The sequence below is a fragment of the Rhineura floridana genome, chromosome 8, assembly GCF_030035675.1.
Source record: "Rhineura floridana isolate rRhiFlo1 chromosome 8, rRhiFlo1.hap2, whole genome shotgun sequence".
Taxonomy (NCBI): Eukaryota; Metazoa; Chordata; class Lepidosauria; order Squamata; family Rhineuridae; genus Rhineura; species Rhineura floridana.
Window position 1 is genome coordinate 33,351,865 of NC_084487.1, and position 18,203 is coordinate 33,370,067.

The window sequence follows — 18,203 nt, forward strand, 5'->3', positions numbered from 1 at the left end:
TGTCTAAACATCTGTCTTAATCTGGAAATTTAAGGCAAATCAATAGATGTGTTCACTCCTTTTATGAGCCTTTCTAATTCAATCATTTCCTTGTATGCCAGCCAAATTGGCAGGACTTACCTGGCTTCCCAACGGCAGGGCACTGCTAGTAACCAAGGCGCTCTCTCTCTCTCTCTCTCTCTGTGTGTATATGTGTCAGCAGGGAGGTTAGTGAGGTGTTGGCACAGCAACAGAGCCAATCTGATGCACCTGCCGCTGTGCCTGCACTGTGCCAACCTCTCCACTGCCGCCTCACCCCTCTCCCTCTCGGGAACCAGCAGCAATCTTGCACTGGGAAGCTGTAAGGAGCACATCCCCACTCTGACCTGCCAACTACTACTGCAGTGAATTATCCTGTCTAGTTGGAGTGGCAGATTTGCAGCATTCCTAGAACTATGCCCTTCAGATCTAATTAATCAGTGAAAGCCCTCCAAATCTAGAGCAGAGGAGGAGAAGGTGCTGCCTATCAGACCATCTTCTAATGGTGGACCAAATGAAACAAAAATAAAATAATGTGTCCGCAGAGGGACCTCTCCAGAATTTTCTGCCCAGATGACTTATGCCAACAAGCCAGGGCAATTATTGCTCATTGTTCAGGAGGTTTAGGTACAAATATGGTACCTGCTTGTTTTTTAAACAGACCTAGTGAAGACTAAGGAGAAAGCAAAGGCCATGTAATATCTTTAAAGACCTGCTGAACTAGAGTGATGCTTAGTCTGATCTAGAAACACTATTTTTATGTTCTTAATCCTTTTATAAAAGTAGCTCTCAGTCACTGATAGCTAATTTGTAAGCAATGGTCATTGTATGCAGAACTGGTTTTGTTTTCATGCCAGCCAACAAGCATTCACAGTAAAGTTCTGTGCACAGTGGCCACAATAAACAAATAGGTTGCCACAAGCTGGGGAACACTATGCCACTGCATAGTATAATTGAAAGCTGTCAACCCATGCCAGAGGGTTGATCTGCAGTAACCCTTTTGTTTCAAGCAAAGTGGTAATGTACTATTTAAGGAAGTCCAGAGCTGCTTCCAATGTTGTTATCTATAGACGTTCCTTCTAAAGATGCATGGAAATGCCATGTTACTAGTGCTAATGTTCCTGAAACATGTGCCCTAGCTCAAGTTGGTGTCCATGGGTCCCTTTGATTCTGGGATGCAAACTGAGTTCTGAATGATATTTTTGAAAGGTTAAAAATCATAAATCAAAATGTGTTTAACTTTTCCACTAACTTGAGCATGACTATACTGAGTGCCCACCCCACTCCATCACCACTACTGCTATGATAAGACCTACAGTGAATTCCCCGACTGTAGTGTCCATATATAGACTGAAAACCAGGGGTAAATACAAAGATACAAGATTCAAGAGCACAGGAATCCTTTTTTCCCCTTCTTAATATGTAAACCATAGAATTAAAAACCAACCTAAATCTTTGGAATAGAATGGGCTGTAAATCTGAATACAGGAAAACCCTGAAAGCACAATGGTAGAAGTAACTATAGGATCTCACAAGCTTTAAAACTGCACAGTGGAGTCTTGAAACAACCACCAAGTAGGCTGCTTACTGTATGAGTTGGGCCATATGGTGACCCCCACTGACTGCTCGGGGTGTCCCTCGCCGCTCGAACAGGAGTGTTAGTTGATTGTCCCCCTGACCCTCCGAGTTGTGTAATGGCGGCAGAACTGGATGCTTGGCTACTGGGGGCCACCAGGGCGAAGGCATCATCCAGGAGAGAATGCATTGTCTGACGGGCCTCTTCAATAGATGGCTGAGGAGGGATATACTGAGCGGGGTGTGGGGGCAGGCCTGAGTACTTCCCCAGATCAGTTGAAGAAGGTGTCTGGAGTTCAGCAGGAAGGTCAGGATCAGACTGCAAAAGTAATATGAAGATAGTAGCATAAGGAGGAGGACCATTACCTAAGCAGCTTTAATGTCAAAGTTCCCACTGTTCTGAGAACGATTTTCCTTGCTGCAGGGATGTCACCTATGTGTGACATTTTGCACATTTACCTGAAGACATTATGAGATACGCATGTGAATCATTAATATCACATTCCTATGGTGGTAAAAGGTGCTGCATATTCCAGAAGGTATTGTGACAGGGATGTCAACAACAGAGTGCAAGCCTTTCACTCAACTGCTTCACCTTTAACATATTTATATTTTGCATATTATACTGATCGTCAAAAGCTGCATGATTAATTATCCTATTCTTTCACCTTCTCAAGACAGATGATGAAGGTCATTGTTAGAACATGCACACTTTTTTTTTTGGATATGCAGAGAACTGAATGAAATCTCCTGAAGACCTGCTGAATGCAATGCAGTCACACTAAAAGCACTTCTTTTATAAACAAGCTGAGAATTAGTTCATAACACTGAGCAACTGGCCACCTGTTCTCTCCAACCTGTGGGTGAGTGGGAACACATGCTGGCTGCACCTTAGCTCCATGCTGCAAATGCACATGCCAGTACTGCTTTGGGTTTGCACAGTGAATTGGTCCTCGGTGAATGAAGACCTCTTGAGTACCTGGTTACACCTGCTCTACTATATAATGGATTTGAGACAGGGCTATAAGCAAGACTGCTCAGAATGGTGATTGTGAAGGTTCAAGGCTTTAAAAGACCATTCTTCATAGTGAATTCTTGCATTATTCAGATTCAATCCAGCAGAACTAGTGCTCCTTGAAAGCCAAATGCCTTTTCCCCAACCTGCAGCTTATCATACAAGTGGATAGCAAGAGCTGTCTTCCAAAAGGTCTAAACATACAATATATGCAGAGTTGTTGACTCCTGGAGGTCTCTTGTAAGTCCCATCACTGTCAGTTGTAATTAGCCGGTCCTTGTCAGCATCCATTGGACTTCCATTGATCTGATGCCTCCGACGCTGTTTTGGAGAACGTTTGGCTCGAGAACTATGAAGAAATAAAAAGAAGTAAAAAGCCAAACATCTTAAGAGTTATTAGGAGCACCATGAGTAAGGTTGTGGGTTTTCCTGAGCCTTTTCAATGTGGCATAGTTCAAAAAGCTAGAGTCTTTGTGGAATCCAAACCACATACAAACCGCCATTTTTAAGCAAGGCGGTAGAACGGGTGGTGGCTAAACAGTTGCAGGTGCACTTGGAGGAAGCGGATTATCTGGATCCATTTCAATCGGGCTTCAGGCCTGGACATGGGACTGAAACAGCCTTGGTCGCCTTGGTAGATGATATGAGAAGGGCATGGGATAGGGGCGAATGCTGTGGAGGACGAGGAGAGTCATCGTGGAGACCCGGGAGCGACAAGGGGCAGGACGGCAAGGGCCCTTTGGCTGTAGGCGAATCAATGCCATCTTGGGGAGCAGGAAAGACGCAGACAATTAAAAAAAAATTTAACTGGGGGTGGGAGGCCTGCCTGATTGGCAGACAGGGGAGGAGGCATGTGCAGACCGGAGGGAGAGGCTGGGGGAGGAGTGGGGAGCCATTATATTAAAAGGCTAGGCGGCAGATCCTGGAGGGAAACGGGTGGCAGACCCCGCCAATTTTGGGGAACAAGGGATAGATGCATTATACCCATCCCTTGTTCCAGGCCTGTCCACAACCAGAAGATAACTGGGGGATGCAGGACTCCATCCAACCTTCGACTGCTGTTATGTAACGCCAGGTCTGTGGTGCAGAAGACATCCCTCATCCATGATATGACCCTGGATGAGAACGCAGACCTGGTGTGTATTACGGAGACTTGGCTGGACGAGGCCTCAGTTCCCATACTTGAGGCCATGTGTCCAGCCGGTTTCCGATATGCACAGCAGCCGAGGATTGGTAGGCGGGGAGGGGGTGTGGCAGTTATCTATCGGGAGTCCTTGGTTTTCACCATACCCCCCCTCCACGAGACCAAGTTTGTTGATTGCATGTACTGGAGGTTGGGCCCAAAGGGTAGTTTAGGGATTCTGCTTGTGTACTGCCCACCCCGGTGCACAGCAGACTCCCTGACCGAGGTGCTCGAGGTGCTCGCGGCTGTGCGGTTGCTCTCCCCTAACCTATTGGTTTTGGGGGACTTCAATGTACATGCTGAGACCACTCTCATGGGAGCCCCTCGGGATTTCATTGAAACCATGACTTCGTGGGAACTACACCTCAGTAATACAGGGCCCACCCATGTAGCCGGTCATGCTATTGACCTTGTGTTTGTCTCGGGAGGGAAGGGGAGTGTTCTGGAAATAGGGGCGGTTTCTTCCAACCCCGTGTCATGGTCAGATCACTACCTGGTGAATATAGGCCTCTCAATGCCGCACACCCTCCGCAGGGGACAAGGACCTATTAGGATGGTCCGCCCCAGACGCCTGATGGAATCTAAGGGATTCCTGAATGCGCTGGGGGATTTGGAGCTGACTGAAGGACACCCAGTCGAAACCCTGGTGGCGGAATGGAATAGGGAGATCACTAGGGCGGTAGACCGGGTGGCTCCGAAACATCCTCTCCCCCTGAATAGAGCTCAGACAGCACCCTGGTATACACATGGTTGTGGAGTCTGAGACAGGAGGTGAGACGACTAGAGCGCCGGTGGCGGAAATCTTGCACTGAAGACGATCGGACACTGGTTAGAGCAGCAATAGCGGCCTACCAGGTGGCAACAAAGGCAGCAAAGAGGAATTTTTTTGCTGCCTCTATTGCGTCGGCAGAGTATTGTCCCAGGAGGTTGTTCCAAGTGGTCCGAAGCCTGGTCGGTCCAGTTGCTCAGGAACCCATGGAGCATTCTAAAGCCTCCTGTGACAAATTTGCTAAACACTTTGCCGATAAAATTGAGCGCCTGAAGAGCAGGATTCCACACGCCGTGGATGCAGGAAGTGGGCCAGAGTCGACCAGTTGCATTCCGGTCCGGTGGGATCGGTTTCAGCCTCTCCTCGTGAGGACGTGGACAAGGTGCTCTCTACTGTGAAGCCAACCACCTGTCTGCTTGATCCTTGCCCTTCGTGGCTCATTATGAGCTGCAAAGAGAGACTGGGCGAAGGGATCAAGGCAGTGGTAAATGCATCCTTGGAAGAGGGTGCAATACCATTAGCCCTCAAGGAGGCACTGATAAAGCTCATCTTAAAAAAGCCTTCCTTGGATCCCCAAGAGTTGGATAACTTCCGCCCAGTCTCTAATTTACCATTTTTGGGCAAGGTGATAGAGCGAGTGGTGGCCAAACAGCTACAGACACACTTGGATGAAGCAGATTATTTAGATCCATTCCAATCGGGCTTCAGGACTGGACATGGAACTGAAACAGCCTTGGTCGCCCTGGTGGATGATATGAGGAGGGCGTTGGATAGGGGTGAATATACCTTCCTCGTCCTCCTGGATCTCTCAGCGGCTTTTGATACCATTGACCACGGTATCTTGTTAAATCGCCTAGAGGGATTGGGAATAGGGGGCACTGTTTTACGGTGGTTCCATTCCTATCTCTCAGGCAGGTACCAACGGGTGGCATTGGGGGATGAGGTTTCAGACCCTTGGCCTCTTAATTGTGGAGTACCACAGGGTTCTATCCTCTCCCCCATGCTATTTAACATCTATGTGAAGCCGCTGGGAGCCATCATCAGGAGTTTTGGGCTGCAATGTCACCAATATGCGGATGACACTCAGCTCTATCTCTCATTTAAGTCCTCACCAGAGTTGGCTGTGCAGACCATGTCCAAGTGCCTGGAGTCCGTAAGTGGATGGATGGGCGAGAACAGGCTGAAGCTAAACCCCGACAAGACCGAGGTGTTGCTCGTGGGTGACAGGAGAAGGTTGGGGGACATCGACTTGGTGCTTAATGGGGTGAGATTACCCCTTAAGGACCAGGTCCGCAGCCTAGGGGTCATTCTTGACTCCCAGCTGTCCATGGAGGCTCAGGTTTCGGCAGTGAGCCGGGCAGCTTGGTATCAACTACATCTGATACAGAGACTGCGGCCATACCTTCCTTTGCATCTGCTCCCACGAGTGATACATGCCCTGGTCTCCTCTCGCTTAGACTACTGTAATGCGCTCTACGTGGGGTTACCCTTGAAAACGGTCCGGAAATTGCAGCTGGTATATAACGCGGCGGCACGCTTGATTAAGCATAGCCGTCGCCGGGATCACATCACCCCAGTGTTAGTTGACTGACACTGGTTACCAGTGGTTTACCGGGCCCAATTCAAGGTGTTGGTGTTGACCTTTAAAACCCTATATGGTTTCGGCCCAGTTTATCTGAAGGACCGCCTCCAGTATCACCAACTAGGCCGCCTTACAAGATCAGCCACACAGGACCTCCTCTCGGTCCCACCGGTCAAAACAGCTAGGCTGGTGCGGACCAGAGAGAGGGCGTTCTCAGTTGTGGCCCCCACCCTCTGGAATTCTCTCCCTTATGATCTTCGACATGCCTCCTCCCTGATGGGCTTTCACCGAGCTCTTAAGACCTGGCTATTCAGGCAGGCCTATAGGAATTTTGGGGTAGATTAGCTTTTTGATGTATTACTTGTTGTTTCTGATGTTAGTTCAATTGATAATTATGTTTTATTGTATTTTATTATCCTGCTGTAAGTCACCTAGAGTGTCCGTTAACTCAGACAGATAGGCGACTAACAAATAAAATTTTATTATTATTTATTATTATAACATCTATATAAAGCCGCTGGGGGCAATCATCAGGAGATTTGGGCTGCAGTGTCATCAATATGCGGATGACACGCAGCTCTATCTCTCATTTAAATCTTCACCAAGGTTGGCTGTTGAAACCATGTCCAAATGTCTGGAGGCAGTGAGTGGCTGGATGGGAAGGAATAGGCTGAAGCTGAACCCGGACAAGACCGAGGTACTGTTTGTGGGTGACAAGGGAAGGTTGGGGGATATGGACCTTGTGCTTAATGGGGTACGATTGCCCCTGAAAGAACAGGTCCACAGCCTGGGGGTCATTCTTGACTCCCAGCTGTCAATGGAGCCTCAAATCTTGGCTGTAAGCCGGACGGCGCTGTATCAACTCCATCTGATACGGCGGCTGCGCCCCTACCTCCCCAATCATCTGCTCCCACCAGTAGTGCATGCCCTGGTCACCTCTCGCCTAGACTACTGTAATGCGCTCTACGTGGGGTTACCCTTGAAAACGGTCCAGAAGTTGCAGCTGGTACAGAATGCGGCGGCTCGTCTGATTAAAGGTAGCCGCCGACAGGATCACATCACTCCTGTACTGAAGGAGTTGCACTGGCTACCAGTTGCTTACTGAACCCAATTCAAGGTGTTGGCTTTGACCTTTAAAACCCTATACAGTTTTGGACCAATCTATCTGAAGGAGCGCCTCCAACATCATCAGGGATGCCGCTCAACAAGATCAGCCTCAGAAGACCTTCTCTCGATCCCACCGGTTAAAATAGCCAGACTGGTGAGGACCAGAGAGAGGGCTTTTTCAATAGTGGCCCCCACCCTTTGGAATTCTCTCCCAAATGATCTCCGTCATGCCCCTTCTTTGATGAGCTTCCGCCAGACCCTGAAGACATGGCTCTTCAGGAAGGCTTTTGGGATGGCCTAGGCTTTTACTGTAGTTTTTAAATTTTAATGTTTATGTATTGTTTATTTTGTACGTCACCCAGAGTGGCTGGTGAGCCAGCCAGATGGGCGACTAATAAATTCAATAATAATAATAATAATAATAATAATAATAATAATAATAATAATAATAATAATACAAAGCATTTTATTTGCCCAGGCTTTATAGCTTTTTTTAGTTTTTATCTGTCTGTGGATGCTTTATGCTGGAACTTTCATCCATTCTGCTGTTTACTGCTTTTATTTGTTGTATTTTATTGTTTTATTTTTGCAACCAGTTCTGAAAGTTCTGGCTGAAGAGTGGCCAAACCTAAATAAACACATAAATAATATAAACAAACCAACGAACAAAAGAGCCACATCACATAGTGCTTTCCCTTCTCAGGCTACAAAACTGATTTAATGGAATAAATTAATTTTAGTGAGTTAATCAGTAATCTGGACAAATAGGCAATCTCTGCACATAAGCATAATTCAGCATTGTTTAGCACATCAAAGACTTGAGCTTGTGCCTTCCCCACTCCCCACTTCCACCTGCAGAGCCACTAGGAGTTTAGTTTCACTTGCCCGCTTAGTGTTATGTACAAACTAGGGATCCTGGTTTACACTCTGATCAATATAATATTGTCAACTTGAAACCATGGGTTATTAAGCTGGTTTATTAAACTAACCAGTTTGTTTTAAACCAGGAACCCTGGATCATACAGAACATTAAGCTGAATTTTCTTACAAGTGAAACTGAACTCAGAAGAAGGGAATAATGCGAGTCTTGCATTTTGCTTAGGTGCAGACAGGCTTGCCCATATAGTACATGGTGGGGAACCTCCAGCCTGTGAGATTGTTTTCACCCAGCCACACCCTCCTGCCACTGACCTGACTTCATATGATGTGAGGTGTAGGACAGGTAAAGCTGCAGCTGCAAAGGAACTTTGGGGAGCCTTAGAGGGTACTCCTTATTATTCCCTTGCAAACTCAGCTTGCACTTGGCACGGTTTAAATTTGGCGCCAAGCTCAAGACACACTGCTGGGGTTGGATCCACTAAGAACTCAGTTGCAGCTCCCAAGTGGATCCAATGTCTGTGGCTTGCATTTGGTGCCAAATGTATGTTGGAATAGGCAAATGTTGCATGTTCACTTGGGGGGGATATTTGGGAAATATCCCATGTACCTGTTCACCATGATGTAACTTCCTTATGGGTGGGGTTAGTTACCTGGTTTCCTCCTTCCTTTGCCCTGGAGGATTTTTTGAATATTCTCCATTGCTGATCTATCCACCATAGAGAGCATCAATACCAAACACCAAAAATGGACTGAGACTTCTATTTTCTTTCATCTAAGCCACAGCCTATGTTTCTAACATATGAGGAGGTCGTGAATAAATGTTTTTATCTTTTACCTAAGAAGATTGTGTCTGTTGTTATTTATATAGAGAAAGGTGGGGCTGGTTACATTCTCACTCTGCTGCTTGTGTTTTTATATCTCTGCTAAGAAATAGGACCAACCAAATTAGTTCCTATTTCTCTCTGGTATTTTTATAATACCGAACAATGTAAATGAATGCAAGCTGCACCTGCAAAGGAACGATCCAGAGCACACTCTAAAGGCTCTCGATTGTTCCTTTGCAAGTGTGGCTTATATTCATCATTGTTTAGATTTGATGCCAAATGTAAACTGCACTGCTTTGCCCAAGGGTTAGAACCACCTGATGTCATATGATATCAGGTGACTGACAAGTGGATGGCCCCACTCACCTGTCAAATGTGGCCTGCAAGGGGCTGGTCACAACTGGATTTGGACTTGTTCCATCACTAAATCATAGTTTAACATTATGTGGGAACCAGGCCATAGGAAGGCAACCAAAAAACAGTTTTACTACTTATTTTATTATTATTATTATTATTATTATTATTATTATTATTATTATTATTATTATTAATAATAATAATAATAATAATAACAATAATAATAATAATTTAATTAATTAATAATTTAATTAATTAATTAATAATTTTAATTAATTAATTAATTGATTGATTTCATCCTACCTTCCCACCCAAGGTGACCAGAAAGTAGCTTAAAAAAATAAAGTAACAGCAATCCCAGGGAAAAGAAATGCAACATGTTAAAGTTATTTCCCAAAAGCCCAATGAAACAGTATGGAAGGATAGCCAATATGGTGCTCTCCAGAAGTTGTTGAGCTACAACTCATATCAGCCCCAGCCAGCATGATCAATTGTCAGAGATTATGGGCATTGTAGTCCAACAATGTGTGGAAAGTACCATACTGGCTGCCCTTGCAGTAAGGTTGTGAGCTGTTTTCAGAACAGCAGTAAGCTAGCTACGTGGACTTTATAGGAGGTAACATTCCGTTATTACAGTTGACACTACTGAAAAGGCCCTGCTATTGATGGATGTCAACCTTTATGCATGCAAGAAAGGCACCTGCAGCAAGGCTCCAATTCAGAGCTCTTAATGCTAAGGGAGGAACAGATGGACAAAGCAACTTTCAAATTTAACTGAATATGCTGTCCAAATTTGAGAGGTTAATTAAAAGGAAAAAAGAAAACCAAACATGCTAAATCTGATTACATCATAGAGCTCAGTTATCTCCTACCTTCTGTGGTGTCTAATATTTTCTTCCTTTTGCAAGCAAATATGTCTTCCTTAATGTTATGAAACTAGCACAGCACAAATATAACAGAGTTAGCACACTTCCACATTAACAGAGAAGTAATTACTTCCCCAGCTCTCTCTGTGTTACTGTTACCTCTTTCTGTGTTCTATGAAGACAGTAGGCATATTGCCCCCCGGGTCCAAGATCTTGTCTATCTGCATCTGTGCCTTGCGGTACATTCTCTGCTGCTCTTTGGTGTCAATGATAACCATATCATCCACGATTGGAAACTCATAGTGTCCTTTACGCTTCGCTCGAAGTCGGATCTTATTGCGATGATGCTCAATTTCAGATTTATGTCTCAGAGCTGTTTGGATCTTTTTGTTAAAAAAAGTGAGAAGCATAAAATATGGGTTGGAACACACAACTTCCCTCTGCTCTGGTGGAAAGGGATCACATAAGGGGGCAGGGAATATTGAAAGCAAAATACTGAACACACATATGACTTACACCTTAATACCTCATTCTCCAGCTTGTAGTTCACTCACAAACATTCCAGGTAGAAGAATTATTATACATAGCATGATGATTAACACAGCAACTGCAATTAGAGTCAGAGCGGGGAAATGCAGAATGCTAATAAAAATGTATGAAAAACGGCAAATTATACTTCTTGCAGGTGGCCATAAAAGCACTGCAGCAAGGAAATTAGAAGAGATCTAGGCTACAATATCAGTTAAGCTTATAAAGTGAAATGTGTGTGCATGTGTGTCTAAATATGTATATAAATAAATTAAAATTAGAGAAACAAAAAATTCCTTTTTGAGTGCCTAACAGTAAGAACTATCCATCTTAGAGGAAACCACCTGATGTGTGTCTTGTCTGTGTGAGTCGCTGTTCTACACCTGCCTTTAATTCCTCAGTCTTTGTTTTGGGACTGACTGAATTGTCAAATGATCCCTAATGCAGAGATGTAGCAGAATTATCTCCCTCAGTGTAAGTTGAATGGAAGGAGGCAATGTGAATCATACAGAAAGACAACATTCATTTTGCCCTCCTTCCTATTTTTGACTCCTTTTTTTCATCAGTGTCTGGAAAAAGGCTGGGTAAGGGTTTACCTTGCTTCACACTCTTCTCCCTGTCTCTTGTTAACAGGGACTGGGGTGCTCTTCCCCCCCCCGTCTCTTTAAGATTCACCTTTCCTACTGCAATTTGGTTGGTGGGCCACTCACAAGATGACATAAATGCACATTGCCAAACAGGCATTATCCTTTACATACACAGGTAGAATATCCATTCTCTGTGTGTGTGTGTCTGAATGTATACAAATATGAATATATACACTTCCCCCAGTTCAGAAAAGGCTTACAAATACGGGAACTCCACTGCACACAAGAGTTTCCCCTGGCCGCAATAGCTTGTGGAAATTTATGGTGAGCCTGTGCATAAGACACCAATGCAATTTCCTTTCTCATGAAAGTACATGGGCACCCAGAAAAATATATCTCCTTTTCCTGCCCTTCTCTTCCCACCATCACCTATGTAACTGGGATTTATTTAGAGCAATTCTTCTATGGAAGAAGCTACTCTTAAAATAGCAGAGGATTACTCTTATGTTTCTCTAACAAGCCACACACTTGCACAGCTCAACTCAGCAAGATAAGGCTGTGGTTACATTCAAGAGTATTATTAATAAAATGCAAGTGCCCAGGTTTGAAAGAGGAATGCCTGTGAGCCCCAAGATTCCCCACCTGAGCTCTAAAGTCTCCAAGCAATACTCAAAAGTCGTATCATGGTTTCCCCCAAAGAATACTGGGCATTGTTATTTAGTGAGAGTACTAAGAATCTGTTGATCATTCCCTGTTCAGTTCTAAGATGGCTGAAGAGGGGAGAAGCTCTTTATTAAACCACTTTATTAAGAAACAGTCTTTACTATCTGCCTGTGGCATGTATATGCTCTTAAGATGTATTCACAGGTGGTGAAATAATTTACCAAACAGATTACCTCCTTGTTAATTTTGTTGGTCTCTGCTACTCGGTCAGAAAATGGTTGGTTCTGAATTGGAGGTGCTGCAATTGGCTGCATGGCAATCAACTGGATCTTGCTAGGAACCCTCCTGCTGACTTCTGAGGAACGTGACATTCTGTCCACATGCTCAAAGATGGAGGCTGAAGAGGGTTGCTCTGTTCCATTACTCATCTGTGGAGGGCCTGAATTAAAAAGTACAAATAGAAGCTAGAAAATATTGTTTAAAGCTCCAAAAAGGATGGAAGATTTTTGCAAGATCTTCTGACACACAGCTTTTTTTTGTGACAGTACTCACTGGTACTGAGTACTGGCATCTCTTTTTTGCTGCCCATCACATCCATTTTGTGCTGGCACCCCCGGCACTTTTATTGAGATATGAGTACCGGCACCTCATTTGTTATGAAAAGAGCATATATATATACATGTATACAAACACAAACTCCAGCACACATGTAAGAATGCAAACCAAGCTTTTAGATCATTTCTCCACTCTCTGTGCTCTCAATTCCCCTTGTTCAGGATTGCAAAGAAGTCTAGAATGGCCCTTATAAATAAATAAAGGCTTGTCTTTCTATGGGTCAATCACACTTTCACTTGAATATTGTTTCAATGTCTCTCCCCCACCCCCACTTATGTGTGCATATCACACTTACAGCTACAGATGCCAGAGTATTGGGCTGAAGAGAGGAAGAACAGCAGTGAAAGCAGGAAACTCACTTATTTTGGGGTTGGAAAACAACTGACATTAAATACACTGACAAGGACCAATAGAGGGCAGTTCAAATACTGCATGTAGTACAAGTTAATTAATTCCTAGAAAGTTTATACACTACAACCAGAATGGCTTGTTATGCCAAGAACAGTTTTCATTACACTTTCCTAGGGTTACAAAGTTTCCCTTACAAAAACCACATGACAGCTCTCAATGAATAGCCCATTTATTCTTCAACAAGACCAAGAATTTGAAGAGATCCAAAAATATAGGTAAAGGCTAAACTGAAGTGAGCAAGAATGGACGTTTCACTTCTATTTTCACTTACTTGCAGTTTCGCATTACATATGTGTAGTTAATCTTAACTATGGTTGATTGAAACACGCTAGATTCATACAGCATGTCTTGAAGTTGGCTAGTTTCTGTAAACCACAATTAAGACTAACCATGGCTTGTCATGGGTTTGGATATAATCCTAAACTGTGGTTAGTTAAAAAGCAGAAACAAAAGCTTCCAATCCCCTTCTCACAGCCACATAAAAGCGAGAGAAGGAAGCGCATGAGCCTGAGACTCATTCTTGTAATACTAAACCATCGTTTAACATTGGTCAAGTGAGGGCATAGGTTCCTATTAGATCTAGGCTGAAGTACTAACCCCTTCCTCGCAGCCATATCAGGGTGAAGAGGGAAGTGGAGCCTACAAACCTGAGGCTCATTCATGTTGTGTTGCATTAAATCATGGTTTAGTGCAACCTTGTGAGTTAGCCTCCCAAAGTTACTAACCTGCCCCCCCAAATTACTATACTAATGGGGGCTGGCAGAGGAGCAATGGACAACTGCATTTTTACCCTAGGTACAAAGGATGGGGCTTCCTTCTTCTAGCAGCCTGCTTGGTTCCATGCCCACAATCACCTGCATGCAATTCCTTAAATAGATAGCTGACCCCTGGTTGGGTTGTGGTGGGCCCAGTGCTGAGGCAAATTTGCAAAACGCTGTGCCTAGCCTCCCTGCATTCCCACCCGCTATTGAGAATATTGGAAGCTTGATACCCAGAAATAAACTGAGTTTTCAGCAGCAATAACAAAGTCTAATAAAGTTTGAGAAACACAAGAGTTAAGAATTGTCCCCCACGGAAACAGGAACACTGGATGAAAAAGATGGAAATCAAGTCATGATTTAAGAGCTGGCTTTATAAAAAGTTACGACTAGAGATTTATCTAGCCTACTATTAAGAACAGCCTAGAAACCATTCCAAGCCCTGCTGCCTGGAATCTTTTAACTGGAGATGCCATAGATTAATACTGGGGGCCTCACATGCAAAACATGTATTCTACCATTGATCACATCTCCTACAGCCAGGCCACTTGTAGATCAATTAAGGAGTTTGCCAGGGGCATGGAAACTCCAGAGGGGTGAGAAACTAAGCAGCCTGCTGCTAGGGGGCAAAACACATGTTTCACACTCATGCATACAAACAAGGTCCTAGCACTTAAAAAAACACCCAGCAAAGCCTTTTTTAGAAAGAGGCAACCACCCACACTTAAAATTCTGTAGGAGGTGAAAGAAGTATTTGGGGTGGAGAAACGGCAGATAGGAAAAGAGGTTAGCATCCCCTGCTACTTCTCCACTCTGTTCCTCCCCTTCTAAAGTGACTTTGTTTATTAACAGTGGGGCATTACAGCCATTAACATGCAACATATAGGGAGGAGGGAAACATCTCACAGACAGATCCTCTGTTTTGCATGCCGAAGGCCACAGGTTCGATTCCTGGCATCCAGTAGAAGCTGGTCAATGGGGCACTGCCAACCTCAGTCTGCCCTCAGCAAGCCCCCCACCTGTCTGCTTCTTACTTCCTACAACCAATCAGAGGGTGGCTCTGCCTGCTATTAGCTCTGGCCCCACCTACTGATGGTCTCCCTGCCTTCTGCCCTACCTGCCCCAATGGGCACTGGCCACAACTGCTGGCACCTCCATTTAAATAGTCAGGTAGCAAGTGATGTGAAAAACCTCTTCAAGAAACCCTCTAGAGTTGCTGTCAGTCAGAGTAGGTAAAATGGGAGACAGCTTCATATGCCCATATCTTTAGTGCATCCTTTGATGGCAGATGGACACCTTTAATGGTTCCTGTTGGCTGTAAAGTGGGGAACCATCCAAAAGCCAACTTTAGATTTTAGACAGTGAAATCCAAGTCTACTCCACATATATTTACAATTAAGATTCTCTCTTCCTATGCTTAGATTTGTTGCATGTTCTTTTGGAAACTTACCCACTTTGTTTACTCCTGGAGCATCAAGAGAAAGATAAAAACAGGTAGTTATAATTCAGCAAACTGACAGAAGGAGAGCCAGATGCTCCTAAAAAGAAGTCTAGTATATCAATTTCTAAATTTCAGCAAAAGGGAGTTGATTCAAATATTTTTTTAGAAAGGGCTTGGCATAGGTTTTTCGAGTGTAGTAGCACTGCAGAATGAATGTGTGATTCCACACTGCAGCCCTCCATCATGACAACAATACTGTCTTCTCACACTCAAGGGATTGTTTTTATGTGGGACTGTATCCACCCCACCCCTGCATTCTGGTGAATGTACTACAAGGTTTTTTTTCTGAAGGTCTGAATTAGATCTGACCGACTACGCCTCTGGGATAAAATATCACACAATTATGCAGACATCATGATTTTAAACCCCGTAAGTATTCGACTGACTCACCTAGCCAAATACAGTGCTTCTTGGTGCCCACCAAGTAGAAACATTAACCAAAAAATAATAAGGGCTCCAGTTTAATAGAAGCTACTGTTTTTGGTCTGCACTTCAGTGTTTGCTGAACAGCAGCTCAAATCTCACTAAATCCAAAGGGCTGTATTCTACTCAGACTAGACACATTTAAATGAATTGAACCTAAGATAGTCATGTCTGTTAACTTCAATGGATCTACTCTGAGTACCATGGAATACCACCCTCAGCTTTTAATACTACAGCTGTTAGCTTAGGTAGCATGTTGTATCCAAAAACTAGAACGGGAAATTTATAGAGGCACTCTAAAGCCTATTAGGTATTTATTCCCGGCATGCTTTACACAAGTGTGTGTGTGCGCACTCATGCAAGAAATGGGCACTTTAAAGACAATTTTGTTAAAGAAATGCCCTTCCATCCAAAGTACAGAGGGTTGCCACAAGAGTAGCAGTCTCCCAACTGTAGAATGCTTTTCCCAGGGAGGCCTGCCTGGTGATAATGCCATCCTTTCAGCACCAGGTCAACTCTTTCCTCTGCTCCCAGGCATTTGGTTGTTAATTTTTATCCTCTGTAGTTCAATGGTATTTTTCATGGCTGTTTCAACTGAGGTTATATTAATGTTTGCATTGGTGGTTATTAAACTGTTTTGAATTTATGTATGATCGTGTTTAGCCTTTTATATTATTTAATTGTATCTTTTAAATATCTTTTTCAAGTCTATTATGTCAACAACAATAATAATAATTCAGCACCTCCCCTATTCCTGGCACACACTGTATCTATTCAGGAATAGATACAGGTAGTAAAGTGTCATGTAAGAGAATGCAACATACCAGTCTTGCTGACTCTGTGGGGCTTGACTTCATTTGCAGCTATCTGTGGTCTTGCAGGTCCTTCACCTGTTTCTCGACCACTTGATTGTTCACTTGCTGTGGAGTCGGCATCTGAGGGGGGAACTCTGTACGTATCAAAATTCAAACAAATTTTTTAAAAATTAAATGACTGTATATTAGTTTGTATTTCACCTTTCTTCCATGACAGCACACAAGTTGGTGTACAAAGGGTTGCCAAGTGGCTTCTCATCCAGGCACTGACCAGGTCAAGACTTGGGCTGCATACACAGCATACATTTGAAGCACCTTTCCCCCAAAGAATCCTGGGAACTGTAGTTTATCCCTCATGGAGCTACAATTCCCAGCAGCCTTAACAGGCTACAGTTCCTAGGATTCTGCTTTAAATGTATGGTGTGTATGCAGCCCAGCTCAGCTCCAGCAAGGTTTTTATTCCTTTGTGTTTTTAACAGATTTAATGCTTTCTTTTTTTAAAGTAGTCTTTTTTACTCTATAGTTTTGCTTTATTGATTGCATTTTATTGTAATTGTGATTTTTAAATTTTGTTCTTGTCGTTTTTTGTTTACTCTTATAAGCCACCTAGAGAACTTCTATTACAGGGCAGCCTATAAGTAGTATCCATAAATAAACAAACTAAAATGGAACCCCCACATTCAGAGGCATATGATATCTAGGAACTGGTTTCACTGTAGCCCCCTTTGCATGCTCAATATGCACTAGCCAGTGCTGCTCCGACTTCCACATGTTGACTGTATGGGCCCCCTTTGCAGACATCTACACTTAAAGCACAGGCATTTGGGGTCAGAACTGAGCCAGCACACAATGTTAGGAGTAGGGTCCACAGACACTGCACTGCTTCTCTTTAATTGCATGAAGGGGGCATTATGTCTTGTGAACCTTATGCTCTCTAATAACAATCCAAGAGGCACTTTGGAACTGAAATGAGCATTAGAGGGAACAATCTGGGTAAAGGGCAAGAATACAATAGAAGAGTATCTGAGAATTTAGCTACGCACTGACATCTATCAGTTTGTGCAAGTTTGAAGTATCAGAAAGTTCAGCCATGCAATCACATTTAACACACAGATTCCCAAGACCCATCCTGAATACTCTCATACTTCTAAACTGAAAAATCAATACAATTAAAAAGGCCCGAAGAAGAGCCTAGGAAAGGACGAGACACAAATCCTTGGGGATTAATGTAAAAGGCAACTTCCTGAGCAAAGGCTATTCCAACTGAGAAAAAAACGTATAGAGCAAAATAATCCTCCATAGCTAATTAACTTTAATGTGTGCCATGCAGCGTCTCATCATCTGAACTGACCTCCCTCTGTGCCGGACGTTCTTGGATGGCTTTGAAGAGATCTTGCTTTTAGGGCTCGGCAGGTCACCATTTTCAGAGGGAGTGGTGTCCTTAATTGGTCTTGGTAGAGGAGTTGGCTCATGTATGATCAGGATGTCATCTTTGTTGTGCTGGCCTAAATGCTGTTTTGCAAAATCAAAGCCCTTCACACTGGGGGCTTGTAGCTGAAGTGTTAAAAAATAGAAAAGACAAAGCAATCATGAGCTGACACTGTAAACAAGCAATCCAAAACCTGAAATAAATCCAAAAAGCCTGCAGGATGACACAATACTACAGAAATAGAATAGAGATGCAAGAAATACCAGAAAAAATGGAAAGCGTGAATATCATTTCCATG

The 18,203-nt window shown here is 43.7% G+C and overlaps 1 protein-coding gene across 2 annotated transcripts in view; it reads right to left on the minus strand.

The window, feature by feature from the left end:
* KIAA1549 (KIAA1549 ortholog) overlaps positions 1-18,203 on the minus strand; it is a 152,864-nt gene that overhangs the window by 16,811 nt on the left and 117,850 nt on the right. For both annotated transcript variants that reach the window (XM_061638825.1, XM_061638826.1), the window contains exons 11-16: positions 17,828-18,030; positions 16,486-16,610; positions 12,187-12,392; positions 10,335-10,558; positions 2,813-2,957; positions 1,607-1,912 (exon numbers count right to left, since the gene is read on the minus strand). In XM_061638825.1, coding sequence (XP_061494809.1) covers positions 1,607-1,912; positions 2,813-2,957; positions 10,335-10,558; positions 12,187-12,392; positions 16,486-16,610; positions 17,828-18,030 — 1,209 coding nt within the window. The remainder of the gene's footprint in view (positions 1-1,606; positions 1,913-2,812; positions 2,958-10,334; positions 10,559-12,186; positions 12,393-16,485; positions 16,611-17,827; positions 18,031-18,203) is intronic.